We start from the raw sequence: 22,956 nt of genomic DNA, 5'->3' as shown, positions 1-22,956 counted from the left end.
ACTTGTAGTCTTAATTTCCTAATTATTGTGAAGTCTATGTATGTAAGCGAGTAGACTTGCACAGCAACACTGCCATCATGATTGGCAGCCGGCATCAGATGCCACAGCCCCCCGCTTCCTTTTGACTTTCACAGCTGCTCGAGATCGCCCACCTTCTCCGTTATGACTACCTACGTTGCCATGAGCTTCCCTCCTGAAACCTCGCCCGCCACCCATCCATTCGGCCCTGATGCCGGCCCATCTACAGCCGCTGAGCCACCACCATCCCAATACTACCACCCAACCGCTGCAGAACTTTACCAAAGCACCCAACATGGACCCCCTGCATCACCCGGCGCTGACGCTCTTCTGCCTGGCGGTCCTGGACTCAACCACTACCCTTCCGTGAATGGCGCCCTCAGTCTTCCTCGTATACTTCAGGTCGAGAAGCAGCAGGTCACAACATCAGCCACCCAGTTAGCTAGTGCTAGTAGAAGACGCAACGAAGCACATTTCATCTGTCCAGTCCCGGGTTGTGGGAGCACCTTCACGCGTCGTTTCAACCTCAGAGGTGTGTTAGTCTTTCACCACCTGGATAGTTTCCACTCACCAGTAATTCGAGGTCATCTTCGTTCGCATACGGAAGAGCGTCCCTATATATGCGAGTGGCCGAACTGCAAGAAAGGCTTTGCTCGCCAGCACGACTGCAAGTAAGCTTGTTCGGCAGTGATTCAAGCAATGTCTCATTATGTTTTGAGACGGCACCAGGCGCTTCATACGGCAAAAACACAAACCAACGTCTGCGTGGGGTGTAAGAAAACGTTTAGTCGACTGGATGCTCTCAATGTGGGTGTTTACTCTTTTTGTCTGACTGTTGCTCATTTATTTGTGTAGAGACATAGTGGGTCATTGGTCAATTCTTAAGCCTGTTTTAATTTTTCTGTTAACCCAGTGCGCTCTGACGGCGGCGCTGAGTGCCGTGCAGTACGAGACCAGATGATGCAAGGGGTTGCTGAAGAACCCAAGGCGGAGTAGGTTGCCGAGTTTTTGGACAAATGTAAAGCACGTAATATCGACCTGTAGTACCGCATGTGAATTTGTATAGCCGGGTGTATTATTTCTTCCTTCCTCCGTCATGGCTCTTCCTCTCCTCGTGAACAATGCCGACTGTGGGCCTTCCAATCCACTCCAAGGACTTTCGAAACGTTTCGATCAAGACAGAGGCATTCAGCAGGACCATTTCGCAGCAAACCGGGCTGGCTCTTCACGAGAAGTCATTGAACCACTTGCACGCTCAGTTCATCTCTTTCTCAAACCACATTGTAGACCTTCAGAACTCAGCAATCCGTTCAGTCCGATATAGCACAAGATGCCGCACGATTCTTTGGTCCACAACTACCAACGCAACTAACGCACCCCAACGCGTTTGACTTGTCTGCTCTCCATGCTTCGCTTCCACAACAGTCTCAGGCCCACGCTCCAGCAGCATGGGCGTCTGACTTCATGCTGACGGTAACCCCCCAAATCAACACGCCACGCGAAATCGCAACACCCACAACAATGCTTCAGTCCCGGGGTTAGAGCGTTGAACGTCTGCTATGGTGTGACTCTGACTCAACTCCAGGTGGGCAGCAGCAGCCACAACAACAGCAGCAATGGGGTCCGAGGTTTTCGCAGTACCCCATGCCAATGTTTAACTCCGCAATGGCCATGCAACCAGTGTCGCACTCGCAACCTTCTACCCAGCATGATCGTGCGTGCCAACATATTGGTTTCATACTTCCTACAGCTCATTCCTCTTGGTAGAGATAATCTGGGATCGCGAGTTTGATGCCGCAATGTTACAGGAGGCGCCGCAAGTTCAAGACATGAAACAAATCACTCAGGATGCAGATGAGTTGGCGAGAACTGCTGGAATATTATTGGAAACTGTGGGCGAAGTCGCAAATCCCAAATTCAAGAATAGCGAGTTCATGGGTCTCATGCGTGGATTACGAGACCGCGACATTGTTGTCGAGGGAAATGATATGGTCAAGAATACCGGGCAAACATCTATCGATGTCAAGGGCAAAGGTCGGGCAGTGAATCTACCCGTCGTCGACCCATCAAGCTCGATGCCATTCAGATATCAGCAACTAGAACAGCAACAACGGCCTGTGGAGGGTTTGAAAGTGGAGGAAGAAGATCCAAACGAGGCATATTTTCGCCAGGAAAACATCGAATATCAGTACTATTGGGCAGAAGCGAATGCGGCCCGAGCCAAGCAAGCTTCTACGTCACAACAAAATGAATGGGAACATCTGCAGCAAGATTGGGATAACTTTGAGGCAACGAATGCTGGTATCGTGCCGGTAGACCGATATCGATTCCAACCCAACAATCCTTACCTCTCTTCATCTGCAACAACCCGGCATCATCTCGCCCACCATGGAAGAGAGGCGTTTCTTGAAGTAGAGAGGTTTTATTTGAACCGGTCGTCCGTATTTGACAGGACTTTTAGAGCGTTCTCGAGCTCGAAGCCGTTGTCCAACGCAACATGAATGATGCATCTGCCTGGTATGACCTCGGAGTGAAGCAACAAGCAAACGAGCGCGAACACCAAGCACTACAAGCCCTCCAACGAGCTGTGGACCTGGACCCGACTCACCTTCCCTCTTGGCTTGCTCTTGCCGTCTCGCATACCAACAACGGCGATCGCACGGAAACCGCAGCAGCCATTCGACAATGGGTGGACCGGAATGATAGATATCGAGACGCAGTTCAGCAATTCAGGGCAAATACCACAGAACGAGCGGATGCACCAATGCAAGAGCGTTTTGGGAACCTCATCCAGTGCCTCATAGCGATGGCGCGGAGCGATACATCTGGAGAGATTGATGCTGATATCCAAATAGCACTGGCAGTTCTGCTGAACAGCAATGAAGCAAGCTATTCTCGCCTTCCAGTTCTCCAGCCACTAACAAGAGCTTGCCAGGACTATGAAAAAGCTCAGGACTGTTTCCGGACGGCGTTGGCTGTTCGGCCAGATGTATGTTTGTGGTAGTTTATTTGATGGGTAATACTCAAATCACTGCAGGACTGGTTATTGTACAACCGGGTTGGAGCGACTATGGCCAACAGTGGTCGAGCGGAAGAAGCGTTGGAATATTACAACCGCGCTCTTGAGCTCAACCCACTTTACATTCGCGCTAGGTTCAACCTGGGGATTTCCTGCATCAATCTTCGAGTAGGCAAAACTTGGCTTGTGGTGTTATGTGTTGCTGATTCCGCTTTACAGCGGTTTGACGATGCCGCTCATCATATTCTGGACGCATTGGGTTTACAGGAAAGTGACGGTGTGGCATCTTCGATGGATGCTAGCGGTGGAGTGACAAATACGGCCCTCTGGGACAGTCTCCGGACTGTGTCTATGAATCTACAGCGGCCCGACCTCGCAATATTGTGTGACGCCAGAGATTTAGATGGTATGAGGCCCTCGCCAAATGACTGTCTGCTGATTCTTTGTCAAGGTTACCGCAAGAGTTTCAGAGGATGAGCTGTAGTGTACACTTGTTGTCGTCTTATTGCCTATTACTCGGTCCATCGACATCTGGATAGTCTGATAAATATGGGTCCAAGTTATGGCATTCACAGACATACTTCTCGACTGTACATCTTTGCCTATGTCGACGAATTTTGTTTTGAGTTGGTTGAGCATTTCCATATCTGCTGCTTGCATTGAGGAATTCTCCGCCATCTGCTTCATTTTGGACAAGAGCGACGCGTCTGCCTTTTGTTTGGCGAGCATATCACGAACGTCCTGAACATCAAAATCGGTCATGTTTATGAGAGTCGGGTTGCGGCGAATCATTGTGGGCTGCGGTTAAAGACTGCGCGTCGCAGCGGCAATGGAGGTTTGGGACACGGTTATAATGAGGCGTCACATCAACTCTTTCTTTCCTCACCCTACGCCCTCCCTGCACCCATTATGGAAGCCTTTCTTCGTGTTACCGATACCGTCCGCAACTTCAGAGTAAAAACAACACCTCGCCGCCAGCCCATAGGCCCAGCTCACCATTTGTTTGCTAACAGGAAGCAAAACTCTCAGCCCTCCGCTCCCCGACCGAATTCTTCGATGTCCAACGCATCTCCCGCCCCGCCGACATGAACACGGCCGTCTCAGTACGTCTCCATGGAGTCGATTTAGAGTTCCTGATGCTCATTTTACCTGCAGCGAATCTCCTACAACACGCGATACTTTTCTGGTATGTCCGACACGTAGCTTTTGCGCAGCATACCCACAACGATTGGTGCAGGCAACTATGGCCTTATCGTCGCAATTCTCGCAGTCTACGCCTTGTACGCTCTCCCACAGCAATTTAAAAGGACTTGACACTGACGCGTCTTCAGGTTGACCAACCTCTGGCTCTTCTTCGCACTCATATTCCTTGTTGGAGGCTTCGCCCTGATCAATAAATTCGGTGCGACATCCTTCCTACTCCCTAGGCGTGGTCTCATGTCTTGCTGTAGCCCCAGAACCGACGCAAGTTGGAGACTACGTTGTCACCCAAAAGTCGCTGTACACTGTGTTGTTCTGCGTTGGAATCCCCTTGCTCTTCTTCTCCGGTCCGCTCGGCACGGTCTTCTGGGTCGTCGGAGCGTCGGGAATAATAATCATCGGCCACGCGTGTATGATTGAGCCTGGCGTCGAGAGCGAGTATGCAGCGGTGGAAGGCCAAGTCTAATAATTTGTAGCCTAATCGGGACACTAGAGGATGTCTGTTTTATATACTTTTTGCCTAGTACAGATTGATGAAAGCAATACAATGAGGATGCGATAGCAGGATAATATGAATAAACTACAGGAGGGGAAGCCATTGTCCTGTTTCTGGTCAGGAATATACCAAATTGGGACTTTTTGCTGTGGCTCACCAATCACTACGCTGGGGAGATCGAATAGGTCGCGCCGTATCGAGAAACAGAACGTACAAGGCACTGGTGCACCGGTTGGTTTCAGCAGCACACAATGCGAGTAGACAGACTGTGTCGTGTTCTCAAAGGCATGTGACGCAAAGTTCTCCCAGTATTCGACCACGGATTGGTTTTCAAAAAGCTTCATTCATTATTATTATTAGCTAAAGCAAGCGAAAGCACGACACACCTCGTAGATGTATTTTTTCCGACCCACTAGCTCTTCCACCGACCATTCCGTCAGCATGCAAAATTCAGGTGCCGCCAGACAAATTTCGCCCGTTCTGCGCCAGACCACAGTGGGCGTGCCGCTGAAGGAAATTAGTTTATCAAGTTCCTGGATCCAATTTGTATTACGTTTTCAGCCAGAGAAGGAAATTGGACCCACAAGCAGCATCCTCTGAAAACATTTTTCTACGAAGACCTCGTCGTCGAAAGAGAGCGGCATTTGGAGAGCGATAAGAGAGGGCCGAAATATCGCCAATGCGCGCACGATGCGGAGAATGTCATTCTTCTCGAACCTTGCCAAGGGATGAGAATATAAGAGTGGAGATAAAAGATCGTATACTTACTTGCTGGGAAGATGTTTCATGAGAAAGTGGTAACCTTCAGTATAGTCGTAGGGCATGGTAACACGGTCATTGATGTTCTGCAACTGAGAACCTCCTTGATTAAAGGAAGCCGCAACCATTGCTCGAGGAGACTTGTCGGAGAATGGCGGTGAGCGCGGCCGACCGTCGAGTGGGAATCGCGGTTGAAGCGGGTGCAATTCTTGCGGTTGCTGGAACTGCGAAGGATATTGGGCTGGCGCTGGCTCGGGTGGTTGTGGATATGGATATGAGAGGAAGGTGGTGGTTGGCGAGGCCATTGTTGTGTCAGACGGTTGGACGGCTAGCGATTGTTCAGAGAAGTTGCGTGATGCAGCCATGTCCATAGAGTCTTCTGACGTCCAAGAGGCATAAGGTGCTGCCGAAGGGGTGCTCGTGGAATCAGGGGGACTCGGGTTACCGAGAATAGCGGAGAGAATAGAGTATTCGAGATTGGCAGCTTCAGAGCCAAAGGGAAAGGTGGGGTCGAAGGGAACAGTGTCGAAAACTCCCTCGCTTGGGTCAAAGGGAGGTTGTTCTACTTGGCCGTGAGCGTTACAGACCCACCGAAACACATGACCGTATTCATATGCTCACGGGCAGAAGGTAATGGAGGCGGAGGTAAAGGTTCAAGGTTGGTCTCTGGAACGGACGATTTCTCGCGGAAGCCCTTGGTTTGGGCTGCATAAATGTTAGGAAATAAAATCACTCTGAGCAAGAGATGCTGCGAACCGAGTTCTTCATCGTTAAGCAGATATTTTGCTTTTTTGCGATGTCCTTCAGTGCAGCTGTCTGCCATACCGCGCTTCACACAACGTTGACATGGACGAGCTGAATAGAAGTAAATGGGTTATATCGAACTGGATGAACCCAAATCATACAGTCGTCGCATGTAAGATGAGCCTTTTGACAATGCACACAGGCACGACTGGCTTTTTTCTTCTTGGGTCCATCACGCCCCCTCGTACGTCCAGGTACTGTCTGTGAAAGCTCTTCTGGCCCATCTTCAACGACGCTCTGGATAAATTATGTTCACCTGAGTATAAAAATAAAGATCGAGAGCGGAAATATGCTACCTGGATGGGAAACGACGAAGGTCGCGCCGCAGCCATATTGCTACAACAGGCGGAACTAGGTTAAAGCACTGAAGGAAGGACCGAAGAGCCGTGTGACATCCACAGTCACACACGGTATGACGTTCTCCCAACTGGTCGCCAGGCTTGGTAGGCGTCAAGCTGCTCTTGAACTAAAATGGATGAAAGCAGCAAGTCAAAAGCAGCCGTTAGAGGAGATGCTTGCGCGTCGAGTGGTCGGGGAACCTCTCCAATATATTCTTGGTATGTTTCCAGCTCTACTCCGAGGTTTCTCGCGTCAACTCGCATTTTGCCACAGAAACACAACCGTTTGGGTCATTGATCCTGAAAACGAAGCCACCCACCCTTATCCCACGCCCTGAAACTGAACATTGGACAATACGACTAGCCGAGCTTTTACAAAAAACAAACTCGGCAAAAAAAGTTTTGGATCTGGGCACTGGGTCAGGTTGCATCCCTTTATTACTGTGCGCCTTGCTTCCCGCTGGTACCATCACGGCCTTCGGTATTGACCACTCTCCGACGGCCGTTCAACTTGCACAAGAGAATGCCGCTGTCACTGAATCCGAAAGACGCGGCAATACCTTCCAAGCTATTCAGGCGTCCTTCCTCGATCCTCTTTTCCCTCAGCCACATCTTGGCCTTGCCCCACCGTTTGATGTAGTCACATCCAATCCACCCTATATCTCGTGGCAAGAATATCTCAGTCTCCCTAACTCCGTCCGCGACTACGAAGACCCGACAGCTTTGTTTGGCGGACCGGAAGGGCTCGATTTCTATCATGCTATTGCGCGACTGATATCGACCGATGGCTTTCTCAGTCCGAGTGCTGTAGTGGCGGTTGAGGTTGGCCACGACCAGGCTGAGCAAGTGCAAACTATCTTCCGCACTGTTTCTCACCTCAACTCTACGATTTGGACCGACCCATGGAACAAGAATAGGACAGTTGTCCTGGAGCATTGAAGAGCATTGATGGCTCCATTTCGGATGATCGAGGATCTTGGTCTGACTTAGGGGAGCACATAAATGGGTCCGCCCTAAACTCCTGTGCTTTCATATCCCCTTCTTCTTGCCATCCATGGCGTCAGTCGTCCGAGCCGCCGATTTTTCGCGGCCTCGAAGCAACACCTACCCTCAAAGCATCCGTCGAAGAGCCCGTCGCAAGGACCTCAGCCATTACTCTTACTTGGCGGGTCGTGTGCCTCGGGAGATCTGGGAAGAAATTTTTCTATGGTGTCTCCCCTCATACGAGGATATAATACCCACATCATCTTCAACAACTGCACTCCCTTTGCTATCTGTGTGCAAGGCTTGGAGAACAGTAGCCCTCACATTTCCGCATCTATGGACAACGATGTCTGTCGTTGTCCGCGGAGGTGTAGCACGACCGCCCCTTTCCACCGCCACCAACTGGCTGGCAAGGACGGGTAGTCTTCCCTTGCGTCTTTCATTAAGCCAGATGAACGAAGCTGAAGGGAATCAGGAGCTTGCTGATGAAATGTTGGCTCTGTTCATCCGTCATCTCAATCGCTGGCGTGATGTACGCCTTGATGTCGCTAACCCCACGTACGGTCGGTCACTACAACCTATCGGCACTCTTTCTGCACCTTGGCTCGAAACATTCCATCTAACCACTTGCTGGCGACTGACACGAAACGAAGAAATTATGCAAGATTTACTTAAAATGCTTGAAGGCGCACCGAGATTGTCCAGCTTCTCCGTCTCGCGTTTGAGTGACTTGAACGTCGCTCCCAACAGTACTGTCGCCATTCCATGGACCCAATTGACTCGCTTGGACCTGGGATTTATCCCCTCAGTCAGCACTTGCCTCTCGATTATGCAAGCTTGCCCCTTATTAGAAAGCTGTCATCTGGTGGTTGACCCCCAACAAGGACCGCTTCCAGTCTTGCCTACTACTCTACCTTCCCTTACGTCCCTCGAGCTCCATATTCCCGCGGGAGAACTAGCCTCCCTCCTCGATCTTGCCGTCTTCCCTGCGCTCGAAAGCTTTATGTTGCATGTTCAGGATGCTTTCGATCAGCCTGCCCTATGGCCACAGGACTCGTTCCTCTCGTGTTTATCACGTTCGCAGTGTGTTCTGACACGCCTAGAACTTCACGACACTGGAATATCACCCTCCCAATTCTTGGAATGCCTACAAAATCTTCCAACGATCTCTAATCTCGTCATGCATGACAACCGGGATTGGACTTGGGAACCCCCTGTAACACCGCAGCTGGTTCAAATGCTTACTCTACCGCCTGATGCCTCTGACGCTACCAACCACCTTCTCCCTTCGCTTCGAGCACTTCATTTGGGTAAAGGGTGCTGGACCTGCCCAAATGGGCTGCTTTTGGATATGATCGAATCCCGCTGGCGAGCTCGGGTTCGAGGAATAGCGCGCTTAGATCGCGTAGACGTCGACCTTCATCTATTTCACGACATGGACGGACCTGACAAAACCCGATTCATCCAGCTGCTTGGAGAGGGCATGAAGGTCTGCTTTCGATATTACTTAGACCAATAATACCTTTTTAACTTGATCTTATTTTTCTAGTCTAATGCGGAGCATTAATAATGACCAATTCGAACTACTGTAGCTTCTTCATTCGCTAGCATTACTTACTTACTTTCTGCAAAAATTAACACGCTGATATCGTATATGATCCCGATCACTTTGTACATAACCTCGTTGTTGTCTGCCATCGATGTCTTTCGAAAAGATCCCCCTCGAAGAGTTCACGCAACAGTTTTCCTCCGTCACTGGTCTGTTCCTTGGTATTACCCAGCGTGGCGCTTGTGCTAAGTCAAATAAAAGAGCTTTCGAGTGTTGCTTTGGGCGGTCGTGTGGTCTCTGTCTCCGATCAATTCTTTGCCGAGGCTTTCCATCTTCTTCTGGTCGAGGTATAGATATATAACTAGCGCACACAAGTCTCTTAGTCAATTGTCGCAGCCGGCACCTAGTTTGAAGGGCCAATTTGGTCCTAATGGTGCTCTTTACAGCGGCTGGGAGAGCCGACGCCATAATCCTGCCTACGACTGGTACGCTGACTCAATCTGTGCTAGATTTTTCTAATCTCTTGCAGGTGCATTATCAGGTTGGGCACATCGGGCTGTGTGTCGGGTTTCGACATCGATACATCCCATTTTAATGGTCAGTAACCAAACCCCATAGCCAAGAGGACACATTGCTGATATTGAGATAAGGCAACGAGGCTCCAGAGGTTTCTGTTAGCGTGCTCTCCGGCCTGGCCACGGAGGAACCCGTAAATAATGATCCGAGAGTAAGTCTCCGTCTTATCCACAGATCTATTAGGTGGATTCACGGTATGGAAGTGGTTGCAAGTCCTCCCCAAAGTCCCTTTGGGCCCAAATTCTCGCCATCTATTCCGCATACCGCCCACCGATGGAGTCAATTTCGTCAAGCTCAACATGTATCCAGATGGAGGCATTGTACGTCTGGTAGCATTTGCAGCAAGACCACCTTCTTATGACCGTCAGGCTCGTTTTCGAGTATACGGACAGGTGAACCCTGTTCACCCTGACAACGCCTATGAAGCATTTGATCTTGCTCATGTATTTGCTGGTGGACGCGTCGAATTTACGTCTGATCAGCATTTTGGGGTCGGGTCCAACCTTATTCTGCCTGGTCGTGGAAAAGATATGGGAGATGGATGGGAGACGAAACGGTCCAGACAAAAAGGGCACAAGGACTGGGCTATAATAAAGCTGTGAGTGTTTGTTGGGGCTATTCGTTTTGGGGAACTCACCCTATGGGGCACAAAGAGGAGCTCCTGGCGCACTTGAACAAGTTGAGATAGACACGGCTCACTTCAAAGGTAATTCTCAATACAGAATTCATTCCATTGACGTTCGTAAGGGAATTTTCCCGAAAGCTGCGAGATTCACGCCCTTGTCGGTGAAGGCCCGGGGAACATAGATTGGTCGACTAGTAAAGGAGAGACTGAGGAGTGGTCACTCATTCTGCCTCGTACTAAGCTTGGCCCTCATCGACAGCATTACTTCCAGCTGGAGAATGTCGATGGGAAGCTCTTCACGCATATCAAGATTACAATTCATCCCGACGGCGGAATCAAGAGAGTTCGTGTTATTGGGACGAAAGGACTACCGTCAACAGCAACAGAGCCAGAACAATTTCCAAGTGACCATGCACCGCTGATTGTCGAACAGAAAACGGCGGGTTTGGTTGTACCAGTATTGCCTTTGACTCCTGAAGCTTTTGCTCCGTTCGGTCAAGTTGTGCAAGCGTACGGCGACCACGCAGCAGCCCCTAAGGGAACTAAAATCACCCCGGCAAACCAGGGTACTGCAAGCAAGTTCCACAAACTTTCACTTCTCGCTTCTTCGTATCCAATCGACGTGAATGCAACTGCGGGCTTGTCGGTATATCGTTGCAATCCCTTGAAGGATATTTCTCAAGACGGCATGACCGTCCTGAGTGTCCTGGAGCGGCACCCTTTCACGAACCAAGCATTCATTCCAATGGGAAGTGGTCAAGGGGAGGGCTTGCCAGACTCAGGAAATTCGTATTTGGTCGTCGTAGCGCAGAATGGGAAAGATAGTCTCCCAGATATAAGCACGGTAAGGGCATTTCTGGCGACTGCTGCCCAGGGAATAGTCTACAACACGGCGGTTTGGCGTAAGTCTTCTATAATGCTTCGCGTTTGAGCTAACATGAGAAAAAGATCAACCCATGACGGTTCTGAACAAGGTCAGTGGCCGAGGTGTTCTTACCAAGAGCCTGTCTCGCTGACAAAAAGCCCCAGCCAATGGATTTTACTTGCGTGGAGACCCAGATTGGGGATGGGAGCTCAGCGGACTGTGAAATCATCGAGCTGGAGGAACGAGTTTGGCTTAGGATACCAACCCTGTAACGGACGTGTCACACATCATCTCTTGACCTCTTCAGCCATGGAGTCCAGCAAAAAGCGGCCACACACTCACGAACCAGACGCGTCTGTCTCCAAAAAACGCATTCTGTCAGGTCCGAATGGCACTCCGTATGTCAATGGGTCCACCCCCGACCTCGAAGAGCCATCCGACCTAGACAATCTTGAGGTAAGCTACGCGCTGTGTAATCCGTTGCCACCCTCTTAACAATACCCCAGCTCTTCCGCAAGGAAGCAATATTCCGTCGAATGAGGCATTATTCACGCGAATACGATCGTAGTCAGGACCACCTCGCAGCCCTAGAAAGACGTAAGACTGCCTGTGAAGCGGGCTTGGCTGCTATGGCGGCTTGCTGGTCACAGGTGCTTATACATCCCCCAATCTCCTATAGCGATTCCTAACGCGTTGAAAGCTTCTTGAGACTATCCGTCTTGTTGCCAAATCTGAAGATGTGGCGAATACGCCATTGAGTCGTGGTTCGTTCTCTGTTCCTTCCTTGTCTTCCAAGCTATATGTGACCCTTGACATAGATATTTTCGATATTTCGTCAAGGATTTCAGAAGACGACGCGCCGGAATTGGTATCAGCTTTGCAAGATAACATGGCCGTCACGCGCAATATCGTGTCCAGAGTTGCCAACCTTACCCCGTCATCTGGTGGTGATGCATACCTCAAGTGCCAACAAGCACAAACTGAGGTACGTGGTCATTCCCACCTTGCTCTATTGTCACTTAATCTAAAAAAGTGTGCTGCCCTGCGTTCTGAGATGCAAGTGATGGCCGGCAAACTTCGTGAATCAGAAGCTTTGAAACTCCGCTACCATGAGCAACTTCAAGCAGCAGAGACAGCAGTAGACCGACTTCGCAGCAAAACCATTGTGATACAGAAGGCGCGGTTGGAAAAGGAGCATGTGGGTGAAGGTGTGGAGGAGCAGAAAAAGCCGTCCTCTCCTGCAGTGAGTGGTCTGGTTAATTAGTAAGAGGCTTGACAATTCTGATATCTTCTCCCTCTAATTTGCGACCAGCCTTCAGCCTCGTCACAGCATGCTGCGAATGGTCATACCTCTTCTCCCGAGCACGAGAACCAGCTATTTCTCGTAGAGCTACGAGAGAAAGAAATCGCAAAGCTCAGAGACGAAATCGCCGCCCTCACATCCGCAAACTCGCAACTTGTGTTGAACGTCTGTGATTCATTCCCTCACACGTCTACTACTTACTTTTCATGTTTTTAGTCCAAGGTGCCTCCACCAGAACTCGTCACAGAATCTCCTCATTACAAAGTTCTCATGGAACATACCGCATATCTAACCCACGCACTTTCCGAGACCCAGCAAGAAGTTCGCAGACTAACAAACGAGCTGCAAGAAGTACATGAGGGGCACTCAAAATGGTTAGAGGCGGCGAAGGTGCGCAGCAATCTAACTAAGCAACCAATTGAATTGACGAAGAAATAGACTACTGCAAATCAAACAGCCGAAGAATTGAAGGTCATGTTGCACAAACGGGATGCAGAAAATGCTCGGCTACGGGATCAGCGCGACCAACAACAAGCCGAACTCGTTGAGCGGAGACAAAAAGACAGTGTCAAAACAGCTTCCGCCAAGGAGCTTGTCGCATTGGCTGAAGCTCGTTCGGTATGCTCCCAACACTCCTGTGATAGTATATTGAACATGCCCAGGCGCGTATTCAGGTGCTTGAGTCTCAATTAGGCCGTTACAAAGCCAAGCTAGCAGCCAATGCGGGAAGCAGGGAGTTGATGGAGTTTTTCTTTTCTGGGCAGTTGGAAAGCATTGCTTATGTTGAGGAGATGAAGAACCGGGTTGCGTGCGTGGTTAATTTTCTCGACGGCCCATGGTTGACACTTGTTTAGAGCGGCAGAACAACGAGAAGCAGCCGTGAACCAAACACTCTCCATCTTCCAAGATGACCATCCCAATGTCGTGCAACATATGCAGGCGGAAGCTGATGCACTCAAGAAACTTGCCGCTGCTTCGATTAAATTGGATGACTATGAGCGGTTATTCGGCGATTTACCCCTGGATATCGCTCTGTTGACCGCAAAACTCCGAGAACAAGAAGAAGAGCTCGTGAAACTACGGCTACTCAACGAACAACATGAACAGGTAAATCATTAGAGCCATCACACTTTATCCTGATCCCTCCAGGAAAAAACGCCGGTGTATAGCGAAATCGATCAATTATCAACTGCATGGGAAGCGCTTGAACGACAACTGAAGAGCAAAGTGTTCGATCTCAAAGACCTCGAAGATCGCCTTTCCAAGAGTGGTCTTGAGGTTTGTCCAAAGTATTCTGTGTGGATGTTCTGCTGATGCTCGGTTAGAAAGCCAAGTCGGACAACAAATTCTTTGCGATCATGCGTGAGAAAGAGGCGGTGGAGATCGAGCGCAAGAACCAAAAGCGCAATCTGGAGAAGCAGCTGCAGGTTGTTGAGCGATACAAGGAATCGGACAAGATCCTGAATAACCAACTGGTATGTGCTTTGCTTTAGTTCCTCGCATCGGCGAATTGAGTATCACAGGCAAATTTTGAAAAAGACATCTCCCAGCTTCGTCGAGTGGTTGAATCCAGTCACCTTGAATCCCTTAGTTTGAAGACAGAGATTCGGGAGCTGAAAGGCTTGAGGGACGTCGATACCAAAAAAGCCCTCGAGGCAAGCGCAACCTTTTCTAGCTGGCGTTCTGTCATCTAACTGCCCTCAGTCTTTTAATCTACTCACTGAGCGAGAGAAGGAACTCACGGAGAAGCGAACCGAGTTGCACAAGCTAGGAGAAGAGCTCGCACTTTCAAGGCGTGAAAGCGACAAACACGCGACCAAAGTACGGGAACTGAGTTCCAGTTCGACTTCAGCGCGAGAAGAGGATCTTCAGAATGAACTGAAGAAAGCTATGGTAAGTCCTCGTCTGGGTCATCGACGGCAGAACCTGACGTCTCTCTCCAGAGCGTTCTAAAATGCAGTACGTGCAAAGGTATCGGTTTCCGGGACACCGTCATTACCAAGTGTGGCCATAGTGAGACGTGACTGACTATCCGTTCCTCTTTGATCTAATTGGCTCTTAGCGTTCTGCAAATCGTGCATCGATTCACGACTGTCGACTCGACAACGCAAGTGTCCTGCTTGCAATCAGCCATTTGCCAAGGAAGAAGTCGGCCAGATTTTCCTTCAATAACCTTATCACTGCTTAACATTATTTTTCTGCTCCTTCGAGTGTATTATAAGTGCATCCCTACTTAGTCTTGATAGTAATACTAAGTCTTTTTCTGCCTTTACTCGAGTTGGAGAATATCTTTGAGTAGCCAGGCCCCCTTGTCACGATACCCATCACCGTGAAGAAAGAGAGATGGAGTGAACTTGCAGCAAAGTTTATTCAGCCAGCTGACAGTGGGGCACAAAGAAATGAAATACCCACCTGGATCAGAGCTACGCCCGATTGGACAACTACAAGATCAATGTCCGATTCTTTCTGAAGCAGGACCTGAAGGCGGATGGTGAAAGTCGACTCGGACAGGCGGCTTCGAATCTGCTGCTGCGTTGCGGGGTCTCGTAGTTCTGGTAGCTTCATGTTATAGCGCTCGCAAGTGAATAGCGGCTGGCTGACCTGGTAGTATTTCGAGTCGATCGTAAAGGTCTTCAAAGCAGCGAAAAGCATATTGGCCGAGGCCGTTATCCGAGTCATGTGAGCGGCGCGTTGCTTGTAGGGCGGCGTAGACCTCGCCCCAGTTCGGATCGAGCACGACCGGGACCCCGAGGAGCCGGCTGAATCCAGTTTGCAGACGCGCCGACTCCGAATCGAATAGCTTTTCCACCGAGTGCTGGGCAACAAGCGTGAAGGAATGGCCGAGCAGATTCATGGGCACCTGCAGACGGTCGACTTCGCGCCGGATGACCTCGAAGCCGTGGTCGCGGGGAGGGACACACATTGGTGTGCCAAACCAACGGGGATGAAATAGAATAGCGTACACGCCGTGGGTTATCGATGCCGATATAGCGGACGAATACTCCTCGCCCAGTGGATTGACCTATGCAAACTACAGGTTGGCGGCTGTAATTAGCAAAGAACGGCACCAACCTTGAGCTCGATGGTGCGTTCTGTGACCACACGATTGAAGCAAAGCTTGCCTGGCTCTCCGTATATCCTCACGTAACGTTTCAATGCGGCGATGAATCCTTCGAAATACCTGTAAAAAAAAATCAATTACTGCAACATATGCGAAGAAGAAAATGACCCAGTGATGGTAGCACCAAAATTTGAGCCCCCATTTCGCTCTGCATATGGCCAGACGGCACACAGGTCGACATCGACGATGTAGGCTTCCCCCAGTAGCTCTTTAATGGCAGTTTCGAGCTCTAGTTTACGGCTAGCATATTGATCCTCAACTACGAAGCCATCATTGTCAGCATGGGCAGTCGAGCGGGCTACATACCGCTTGTCTGTATTTCTGGGGCGAGGAGATCCATTGCCGTTGTAGCTGAGTCTTCTTCGCTATAGGAGTTGATTCAGATATGATCGAAGCAGCTGCGAGACAGAGAATAGGACGACAAAGTGGACGAAGACAGCAACTCTGAACTCCCATTAGCAACAACTGTCCTGCTGGTCATTAGCCAAACGGAGTTGTTTCCATTCTTCAAGCGTATTATAAAATGCATCCCTACTACAGCAGATGCAATTACCAGATCCTTTCCCGCCGCCACAAAACAAATGAACCAATCTAACGCTTGACCCAAGTGTACTGCGCAAAGATTAGATGGGGAGAGGAGCAAGGACTGTGGACTGACTCCTTTGCGGGCTTTGGCCAGGCCAGGCTTCTTGCGTTCCACCATACGAGGATCGCGACGCAGTAATTTTGCTGAGATGTCAAGTAAGTAAAACGCCAATATTCTAAGGGAGGAAACTTACTTCTCCGCATGAGAGTTTCCAAGGACGGCTCGTGGACGATCAAACCTTTCGCAATACCATGGGCAAGTGCACCGGACTGGCCTGTCGTCCCACCCCCGCGGACAAGCGTGAAGATATTATAAGCGCTGAGCAGACCAGCAATCTTGAGCGGCCTGACCACCCGTTCACGGTCAGCAAGAACAGGGAAGAATTCGCCCAATGGGATATTGTTGATGAGGATTGTGCTGTTGGGCACGACCTGCGGCTCGTAGAATCGATCAGGCTGCGAGGTCACGAGTGCAGCCGCCTCGTCGAGCGACTGGATCTTCTCCAGGTCGACAACATCGAGTTCCTGTGGTTTTACGATCACGGGGACCATCCACACACGTGCCGTGCTTGTTTTCCGCTTGCCAAAAGTGTAGGAGCGGCCGAGCTGGTCGGTGTAGAGGCGTTTTCGCTTTCCACGCGTCAGTGCCGCCTCTTTCGAGGCACTCTCGAAAAGGTTGAGAAGCATACGCGTGCGTTCCGCCAGGTCGTCGCAACCAGCGGCCTCGGCGATGCGGAGGTATTCGTTCAACTGGCCAAGTTGACGGGTGAGTATTCGATAGCGGGAGCTGGACATCGTGACGCCCAAGTCACCCGCAATTTCGCGTGGGCTCTTCCATATCGCGTGACGGACAGGCAGACTGCGACGGGCGAAGTCGGGAAGGGGGAGCAGCTGGAGCATTTGGAGGGCTGACCGAGTATGCTGGACGGCACTTTCTATTTGGGATAGCTGGTCGTAGAAGGCGGCCCGGCCAGAGTAGAAACTGGGAGATGTCGGTGGCTTCTTGGGCGGTAGTGGTATCCGCTTGCCGTCTCCCTTGGCCGCCTCAGGCTCTTCTTCTTCTTCTACCATTTCCTCTAGTTCAGCAGTTTCTTCTCCTTCTTCTTCATCTTCAAATTCTTGTTCCTCTTCAAAATCTTCTTCTCTCACAGCTCTATTCTCCTCCAAATCCTCGTCCATAATAAATGCCTCTGGGTCATTTATGTTCCCATCCCACCGCGTAACATCCAGCTGGGAAGGAGGAATAAAGTGCGGTCTGGGCGCAAAATGCCGTCGTGGAGGCTGAAATACTGGCCGCCGTAACTGTGCGACAAGGCCAGTCCGCACAGCGCGAAACATACAAGCAGAAAAATAGATCACGGTCACATGTCACGTTGATGCCATAAGAATTCTTCTCAACTCCAGCACAATTTACAAAACGTAGATGAAGTCCTCGTTTCTCAAGTCAGTCAAGTCGTCGAATGACTGCAAATTATCGGCCTCTCCTTCATTGGCCGCTGCGCGTCGTTTCACCTCACTAGCGCTCTCCAGAGACGTATCAACAACCTTTTTCGTCTTTCCCAATGCAACACGTCGTTTCGCATGCCGACCGTTGAGGTAGTGGAGATATGCCGCGGTAATCCTGCTTATGGTGAGCCTTAAACTCTAGCAAAGCATGGAATTTACGCACAAAACAAGAACAGCAAGCGCAATCCAGCAAATCAAACTAGGTGTATTTTGTCAGAAGGCTCAGCAGGAAGCAAAGAAACACCACTTACTCGCAGATCAGGCCCGACCTATAATACGGCTTTTCTTCTGTCTTGTACACCAATGGGCCGAGAATCTGTGGTCTGCTCAGTGCCAAACAACAATGAACTCCCAGACTGCTCACATTCCCGGCACACTGGGCCACAAACACGAGACCAGTGTTGCATGTCTTCTTCGTATGCCCCGCGACATTCTGCGAACTCCATGTGTATAGCAATGGCTCTAGGGAAGATTGAACAACCGTGTTAGTGCTGAATTATGCTCTACTCACGCAGCACAGAGAAGAAAGAAAGCTGCACAATGAATCTTGAGTCAGTGCTGACAAGTTTCATATATGTCGTCCACTGACCACATAGTAACAGGCAAGGAGTTTGTTTCGCAACTCTGCCCCCCTCCCCAGAACCATCAGCGCTGACGCCCCGGCAATTGGAGGGAGAGCAAATCCAAAGATCACAGGCCACTTCAGTTTGATCTTGGTCGAAATTGTTGCGCCGGAAATGGTAAGAACAATTTGCAACGCAGCAAACGGGATATTAAACAAAATTCTATAGACTCATCAACGATATGGATGCTTGAAAAAAGAAAACGCACGTATTGAATTTGCTGAACCCGAAACCCTCTGCCACGAATTAAGTCGGCGTAAGAAGAAGAAACATATCACACACGGATGATAAGTGGCCCAAAAGATCCGATACCACCACTAGGTACAGCGCAAAGAAACAGCAAGGAAAACCAGAGATATGTCTTGATGTCCAAAAACACCTCGAGTACTTGGTCCCATTTCCAGACCTTCGTTTCAGTGCCCTGCAGGAAAGCTTGAAAAATAGTTGCAAACCAATGGAAGGAAATACCTGGTTATTGGCTCGTAACCTCTCTATCGCAACTACTTTCTCTTCATGATTGAGGAATCGGGCTTTGGTGGGTGAATCGGGAAGCGCAAAGCTTTCGCGGCGTTCAATGGTCGAAATTTTGCGCCTGAAACTTGAACTCACTATACAACCGGCGAACAGACGACCGTCAAAAGTCCGATAAAGAGGAAGATGACCTGACTAGCTTAGCTTTGAAGAAAACGTCATAAAAGCACATACTTGATATGAATGGAGCCGGCCATGGATATGGCCAAGTCCGTAAGTCAGCAGAGACCCGACCTGAACTAGTTGAGATTTCCATTTGCTAGTTCCCAAGTTGAACCTTTCACCATGCCAGTGCATCCATTCATTGCGAACCAGTAAGACAGACGCAGAGTTTGCTCTCGGCGCCTCCACCACTACAAGTTGAATTGCTCGATGGCCGACTCTTCGAGGGAGCATGGTCGACATACCATTTGGGTTATCGTTATGAAACATGGTGCTTTTTTCGAGTGTCAATCAACGATATATATAGGATGAGAAAAGTGCCCTACCCACGGTCGCTTCGAAGAGACCCAAGAAGAAGCGCGCAGCTAGTAGCCCACCAAAGTTCTTTGCTGCAGAGGTTGCGGCGACTACGGCTCCCCACATGAACACGTTGACGAACAGGTATTTGGATAGAGGCAGTCGGACGAGGAAATATGATGAGCACGGCTGCCAGATGAGTTGCGCGACATAGACAATGCTGTTGAGCCAGCTGTATTGCGTCCCAACAAGCCCCGTCTCTGCCACGATGCCGAAGACGGACGTGTAGCTCAGTGAAGATCTGGCGGCCAGGGTTGAGCAGCGAACTACTTAACCTGAAGAAAGGATACGAACTTGTCCAACTGTTGCAGAAAGTAAACCATGAGCATAACAGGCAGAACATATCTGTCAATCTTGCGCAAGACGGCCGCACTTTGCTCGTCAGTAATTTCATGGCGAGTAGCTCCGTCGCCCAGGATTTCGAGTGCAGCATCACCGTGTTGTGGGGGCGAGATGAGACCGGACCCCTTCTCGATGCGTTCTTCGTCAGCTTTGTCGTTCGTAGCCATGACGGTGGGCGTCCTAAGAAGAAAGTATCGTCAGTCAACCCATGAGCTATATGAGCTCTTCGGAGAATGGAGCGCCTGACGAGGTCGGCCCTGCACCGGCCCGGCCTTTGCAGTTGTCGCTATCCCTCGAATTTCCAAATGTTTCCTGAAGAGAAGTCGAGCGGCTAGCGCTGCAAGAACATCACCGCATTGACAAGCCAACATCCCTCCCGAGTTTGCAGAGCTGGGTCTGTTCTCATTGTAAACCAGTTGACGTCAACGTGTGAGCTAATAGGTCAGCGCGCACAGCTCTGATCGTTCACTCTTTCGGCGTTGAATATGGTGGCACTTGGGATTTTGCGACATTGGAAGTTTTGACGAGTAAGTGCTTGACTCGTCACAATACAGTGATCGCCCAAGAGGCCTCTTTGGCTGGCAGCGGGAACCCAGGGGCCTTGGAAGGGAGAGAAGTAAAAAATTGATGATCACGATCAAATTGATGATCGCGATCAAAAGGGCCCCCAAGGGCCTCCTAGACTCTGGACATAATCATTGTCATCCAAAAGGTACAAAGCGCCATCATTGGGGATTGCATCAGCTTTGGCATCAGCCAGATCGTTTTGGTGCTGTACCTCCGCCTGCTCATCAATCTCATCTTGCTGTATGGGATCAACACGTTGACGTGATACAGATTATACTGACTGATGCGATCATGATCCAATCACAAGGGCCTTGCAAGGCCCTTGAGTCTGGCAGCTCGGAGCCCAAGGGCCCTGGCCAAGGGCCCCAGAGGCCTCTGCCATCAAAGGGCCTTGGCACCTTGGGCAATCACTGTCACAATATGATGATCTAATCAGCGCCGATCCCTGACAGCCGCCTGCTTGATGTTAGTCGGCTCATGTGGGCCGCTCCGGCCCGGCAATGCCGAGTCACTCTCAATCTACGATCCTTGTTATGATTCGTCAGGAATCGTCCGATTGGACTGGAAAGATGTGGATCACTTGTTCTCATTTCATGCCCCTACGAACAACAGTTACTGGATTGGAGGCTGAAAAAACGATCGAATCCAACGAAAACGGAGATTGGAACATCATCGCGACGAGCTGAAATTGGCAGTATACTTGTGACAAAACTGAATTTGTCGATTCAATGTACATAACCTAGAATTTTGACAAGCTAGCAACCTTTTTGAATCGTATAATTCGGGGATCTCCCATTGTCCTAGTATTCCTCTCCATCTGCCTGGACGGTGTTGCGAGCTCTCAAAGTGGAGGTTGTCTGCTCTGCGGCTGGTGGGACCATTTCATAGCTTTCCGTCGAGTCGTTATCCTGGGGACCTGACACTTGGCTGGTCGCCGTTGGTCCATCTTGTGCGTTCCCAGCACGTGATTCAGCTGTCGCATCGTCCAACGCCCGAAGCAATGCAACGAGAGAGGCGATCATGGCACGACCCATTGCTTCGCCATGCTCGAGACCAGTGGCAGCATATTCCTTCCACGGGACGCTACCCAACGCATCTGCCAGTTCTGATTGTTGGAACCGCGCATAGGATGTGCGTCCGAGTCGGATTGTGAATCGTATCAAATTGCGCCGAAGTTTTCCAGAGAGAATGAAGGCGCCCAGGGTAAAAAATATGAGGGGTTTTGACCAGAGTAAAGGGAAAAGAATGCGGACAGAGCGGCGAGTGAGGAAAAATGGAAGCGAGAGTAAGCGTTGTAAAGGATGGCCACGCTGACCCCAAGGTCCAAAGAGAGTTGGGCCCAGGAAAGTTCGATACAGGAAACTGTACCGGATAATACGAGGAAAATGGAGACGCGAGATGACTTCGCAGCCGGCGATAAACAAGAGCAAACGCAGTTTGCGCCGTTGAGGGTGAACTGCACGCGGTCGAAGACGGGCGAAGATATGGGCAAATGATCTAGGCCGGGGCTTGACTGCTTCTGGGGTAGAGTCACTATCGATAGCCTCGCTATCTTGTCCTCTATTATTAGTATCACGCGCCGCAAAGATGGACTTGCGGCGCGCAATGGCGAGACCGACGAGAGCCAAGGCAGTTGATGAGACTAATGTCGTGGAAAGGACAATAGCCAAGGATAGCGCTACCAGCCTGTGAGATTTGGGATGAATCTACAACGGTGCTCACCAATGCCAAGAATGGCCAGCGAGCAAACAGCAAGAGAGAGACACAGAGCAAAAAATGCTAAAGCTCTATCGAAGCCAGTTAGAACCGATATTGCACACACCAGTCGGTACATACACGGCTGAAACGATTGGAGTAATACTGGAAGCCGCGAATATGACCAGGACAGTCTGATTACCCATCAACAGTGAACACAAGAAATTTTTTATCGCACCGTTGTGAATGGAGATTGGGTATACGCCTCTTTCACGTACTCCTTCATCGGTTTGACGTAGACATTCTCAAATCTAATATTTTGAGTTAGTTAACCAAACACTCCGATTATCTGGACCCTGCCTGCTGATCGTTTCGCGCAAGTGGTTGGGGCGATTCATTTTGACAGGACGTCATGACCCCTGCAAGGTATAAATACGATAGGATGCTGCGGGAAGACACGTACCCAGAGACGTGTAGTGCGGCGCCGGCTGCAGAAAACGAAGACTGCGGACACGCCAACATGATGATTCGTCAACAAACCAGATCGCTGTGACGCCATCACACATATCAATCACTGCCATCAGATAGCTCGACACTTGCTTTGAACATCCCAAGAGGTTATCCTGCGTACAGAACACTATTTCTGGCTTTGCTATCCCCCCACACGAAGCAGAAGCTGCACTAGTATATAGGCTCTGGCGACGCCGATTCCTCACGGATCTCACAGCTTTGCACTCGCATCTTCTTCAAGTTGAAACGATATTCGATGAAAAGATCTCCAGTCAAGATTAGATAAATTGTCCCCGGCATCTCTAGCTCAGCGGTATGAATGTACGCTATGCAGACACACCGACGGATCTGGAGAAATCACCTACTGCGTGCTGCGGTCAAGACAGATTCTAGAAATATCGAACAGTCTCCATTCCCACCT

The 22,956-nt window shown here is 50.1% G+C and overlaps 9 protein-coding genes across 9 annotated transcripts; 5 read left to right on the top strand and 4 right to left on the bottom strand.

The window, feature by feature from the left end:
• Positions 1 to 162: 162 nt before the first annotated feature.
• On the top strand, positions 163 to 1,014 carry MIND_00065500 (uncharacterized protein; the record flags this gene model as incomplete). Its single annotated transcript, XM_037357615.1, has 5 exons — positions 163 to 550; positions 602 to 689; positions 738 to 825; positions 874 to 880; positions 932 to 1,014. 5 exons carry the CDS (start codon positions 163 to 165, stop codon positions 1,012 to 1,014), a joined length of 654 nt encoding a protein of 217 aa, XP_037225525.1.
• A 100-nt stretch (positions 1,015 to 1,114) lies between these two features.
• MIND_00065400 (uncharacterized protein) lies at positions 1,115 to 3,514 on the top strand (the record flags this gene model as incomplete). Its single annotated transcript, XM_037357614.1, has 8 exons — positions 1,115 to 1,252; positions 1,306 to 1,555; positions 1,604 to 1,732; positions 1,786 to 2,429; positions 2,480 to 3,007; positions 3,056 to 3,205; positions 3,257 to 3,443; positions 3,489 to 3,514. The coding sequence occupies 8 exons, from the start codon at positions 1,115 to 1,117 to the stop codon at positions 3,512 to 3,514; spliced, it is 2,052 nt and encodes a 683-aa protein (XP_037225524.1).
• Positions 3,515 to 3,946: 432 nt separating this feature from the next.
• On the top strand, positions 3,947 to 4,703 carry MIND_00065300 (PRA1 family protein; the record flags this gene model as incomplete). The annotated part of the gene is made up of 6 exons (XM_037357613.1): positions 3,947 to 3,991; positions 4,051 to 4,140; positions 4,193 to 4,223; positions 4,275 to 4,317; positions 4,369 to 4,439; positions 4,489 to 4,703. 6 exons carry the CDS (start codon positions 3,947 to 3,949, stop codon positions 4,701 to 4,703), a joined length of 495 nt encoding a protein of 164 aa, XP_037225523.1.
• A 114-nt stretch (positions 4,704 to 4,817) lies between these two features.
• MIND_00065200 (Transcriptional factor) lies at positions 4,818 to 6,628 on the bottom strand (the record flags this gene model as incomplete). Its single annotated transcript, XM_037357612.1, has 9 exons — positions 4,818 to 4,840; positions 4,891 to 5,071; positions 5,120 to 5,266; positions 5,318 to 5,450; positions 5,502 to 6,054; positions 6,114 to 6,197; positions 6,249 to 6,347; positions 6,398 to 6,533; positions 6,593 to 6,628. The coding sequence occupies 9 exons, from the start codon at positions 6,626 to 6,628 to the stop codon at positions 4,818 to 4,820; spliced, it is 1,392 nt and encodes a 463-aa protein (XP_037225522.1).
• An 80-nt stretch (positions 6,629 to 6,708) lies between these two features.
• MIND_00065100 (S-adenosyl-L-methionine-dependent methyltransferase) lies at positions 6,709 to 7,573 on the top strand (the record flags this gene model as incomplete). The annotated part of the gene is made up of 2 exons (XM_037357611.1): positions 6,709 to 6,853; positions 6,909 to 7,573. The coding sequence occupies 2 exons, from the start codon at positions 6,709 to 6,711 to the stop codon at positions 7,571 to 7,573; spliced, it is 810 nt and encodes a 269-aa protein (XP_037225521.1).
• A 3,861-nt stretch (positions 7,574 to 11,434) lies between these two features.
• On the top strand, positions 11,435 to 14,708 carry MIND_00065000 (E3 ubiquitin protein ligase; the record flags this gene model as incomplete). The annotated part of the gene is made up of 16 exons (XM_037357610.1): positions 11,435 to 11,689; positions 11,740 to 11,883; positions 11,934 to 11,997; positions 12,052 to 12,218; positions 12,267 to 12,476; positions 12,546 to 12,701; positions 12,753 to 12,926; positions 12,975 to 13,154; positions 13,199 to 13,344; positions 13,391 to 13,643; positions 13,686 to 13,814; positions 13,862 to 14,011; positions 14,060 to 14,191; positions 14,241 to 14,429; positions 14,480 to 14,549; positions 14,599 to 14,708. The coding sequence occupies 16 exons, from the start codon at positions 11,435 to 11,437 to the stop codon at positions 14,706 to 14,708; spliced, it is 2,529 nt and encodes an 842-aa protein (XP_037225520.1).
• Positions 14,709 to 14,805: 97 nt separating this feature from the next.
• MIND_00064900 (uncharacterized protein) lies at positions 14,806 to 16,021 on the bottom strand (the record flags this gene model as incomplete). Its single annotated transcript, XM_037357609.1, has 6 exons — positions 15,964 to 16,021; positions 15,766 to 15,916; positions 15,609 to 15,717; positions 15,138 to 15,558; positions 14,949 to 15,088; positions 14,806 to 14,889 (listed from the first exon to the last, which is right to left on the bottom strand). The coding sequence occupies exons 1-6, from the start codon at positions 15,995 to 15,997 to the stop codon at positions 14,806 to 14,808; spliced, it is 939 nt and encodes a 312-aa protein (XP_037225519.1). The 5' UTR covers positions 15,998 to 16,021.
• A 227-nt stretch (positions 16,022 to 16,248) lies between these two features.
• On the bottom strand, positions 16,249 to 19,930 carry MIND_00064800 (MFS general substrate transporter; the record flags this gene model as incomplete). The annotated part of the gene is made up of 18 exons (XM_037357608.1): positions 16,249 to 16,269; positions 16,316 to 16,386; positions 16,437 to 17,497; positions 17,657 to 17,863; positions 17,912 to 17,947; positions 18,000 to 18,064; positions 18,113 to 18,210; positions 18,260 to 18,281; positions 18,338 to 18,533; positions 18,580 to 18,607; positions 18,654 to 18,792; positions 18,840 to 18,930; positions 18,981 to 19,033; positions 19,077 to 19,136; positions 19,187 to 19,255; positions 19,310 to 19,338; positions 19,391 to 19,662; positions 19,716 to 19,930. The coding sequence occupies 18 exons, from the start codon at positions 19,928 to 19,930 to the stop codon at positions 16,249 to 16,251; spliced, it is 2,733 nt and encodes a 910-aa protein (XP_037225518.1).
• Positions 19,931 to 21,130: 1,200 nt separating this feature from the next.
• On the bottom strand, positions 21,131 to 22,423 carry MIND_00064700 (uncharacterized protein; the record flags this gene model as incomplete). Its single annotated transcript, XM_037357607.1, has 5 exons — positions 21,131 to 22,008; positions 22,053 to 22,117; positions 22,167 to 22,219; positions 22,264 to 22,336; positions 22,386 to 22,423. 5 exons carry the CDS (start codon positions 22,421 to 22,423, stop codon positions 21,131 to 21,133), a joined length of 1,107 nt encoding a protein of 368 aa, XP_037225517.1.
• Positions 22,424 to 22,956: the final 533 nt, after the last annotated feature.

The sequence above is a fragment of the Mycena indigotica genome (genome assembly GCF_014461135.1).
Source record: "Mycena indigotica strain 171206Taipei chromosome Unknown Mind.scaff0001, whole genome shotgun sequence".
Classification (NCBI taxonomy): domain Eukaryota; kingdom Fungi; phylum Basidiomycota; class Agaricomycetes; order Agaricales; family Mycenaceae; genus Mycena; species Mycena indigotica.
This window is presented reverse-complemented; position numbering and strand designations above follow the sequence as displayed.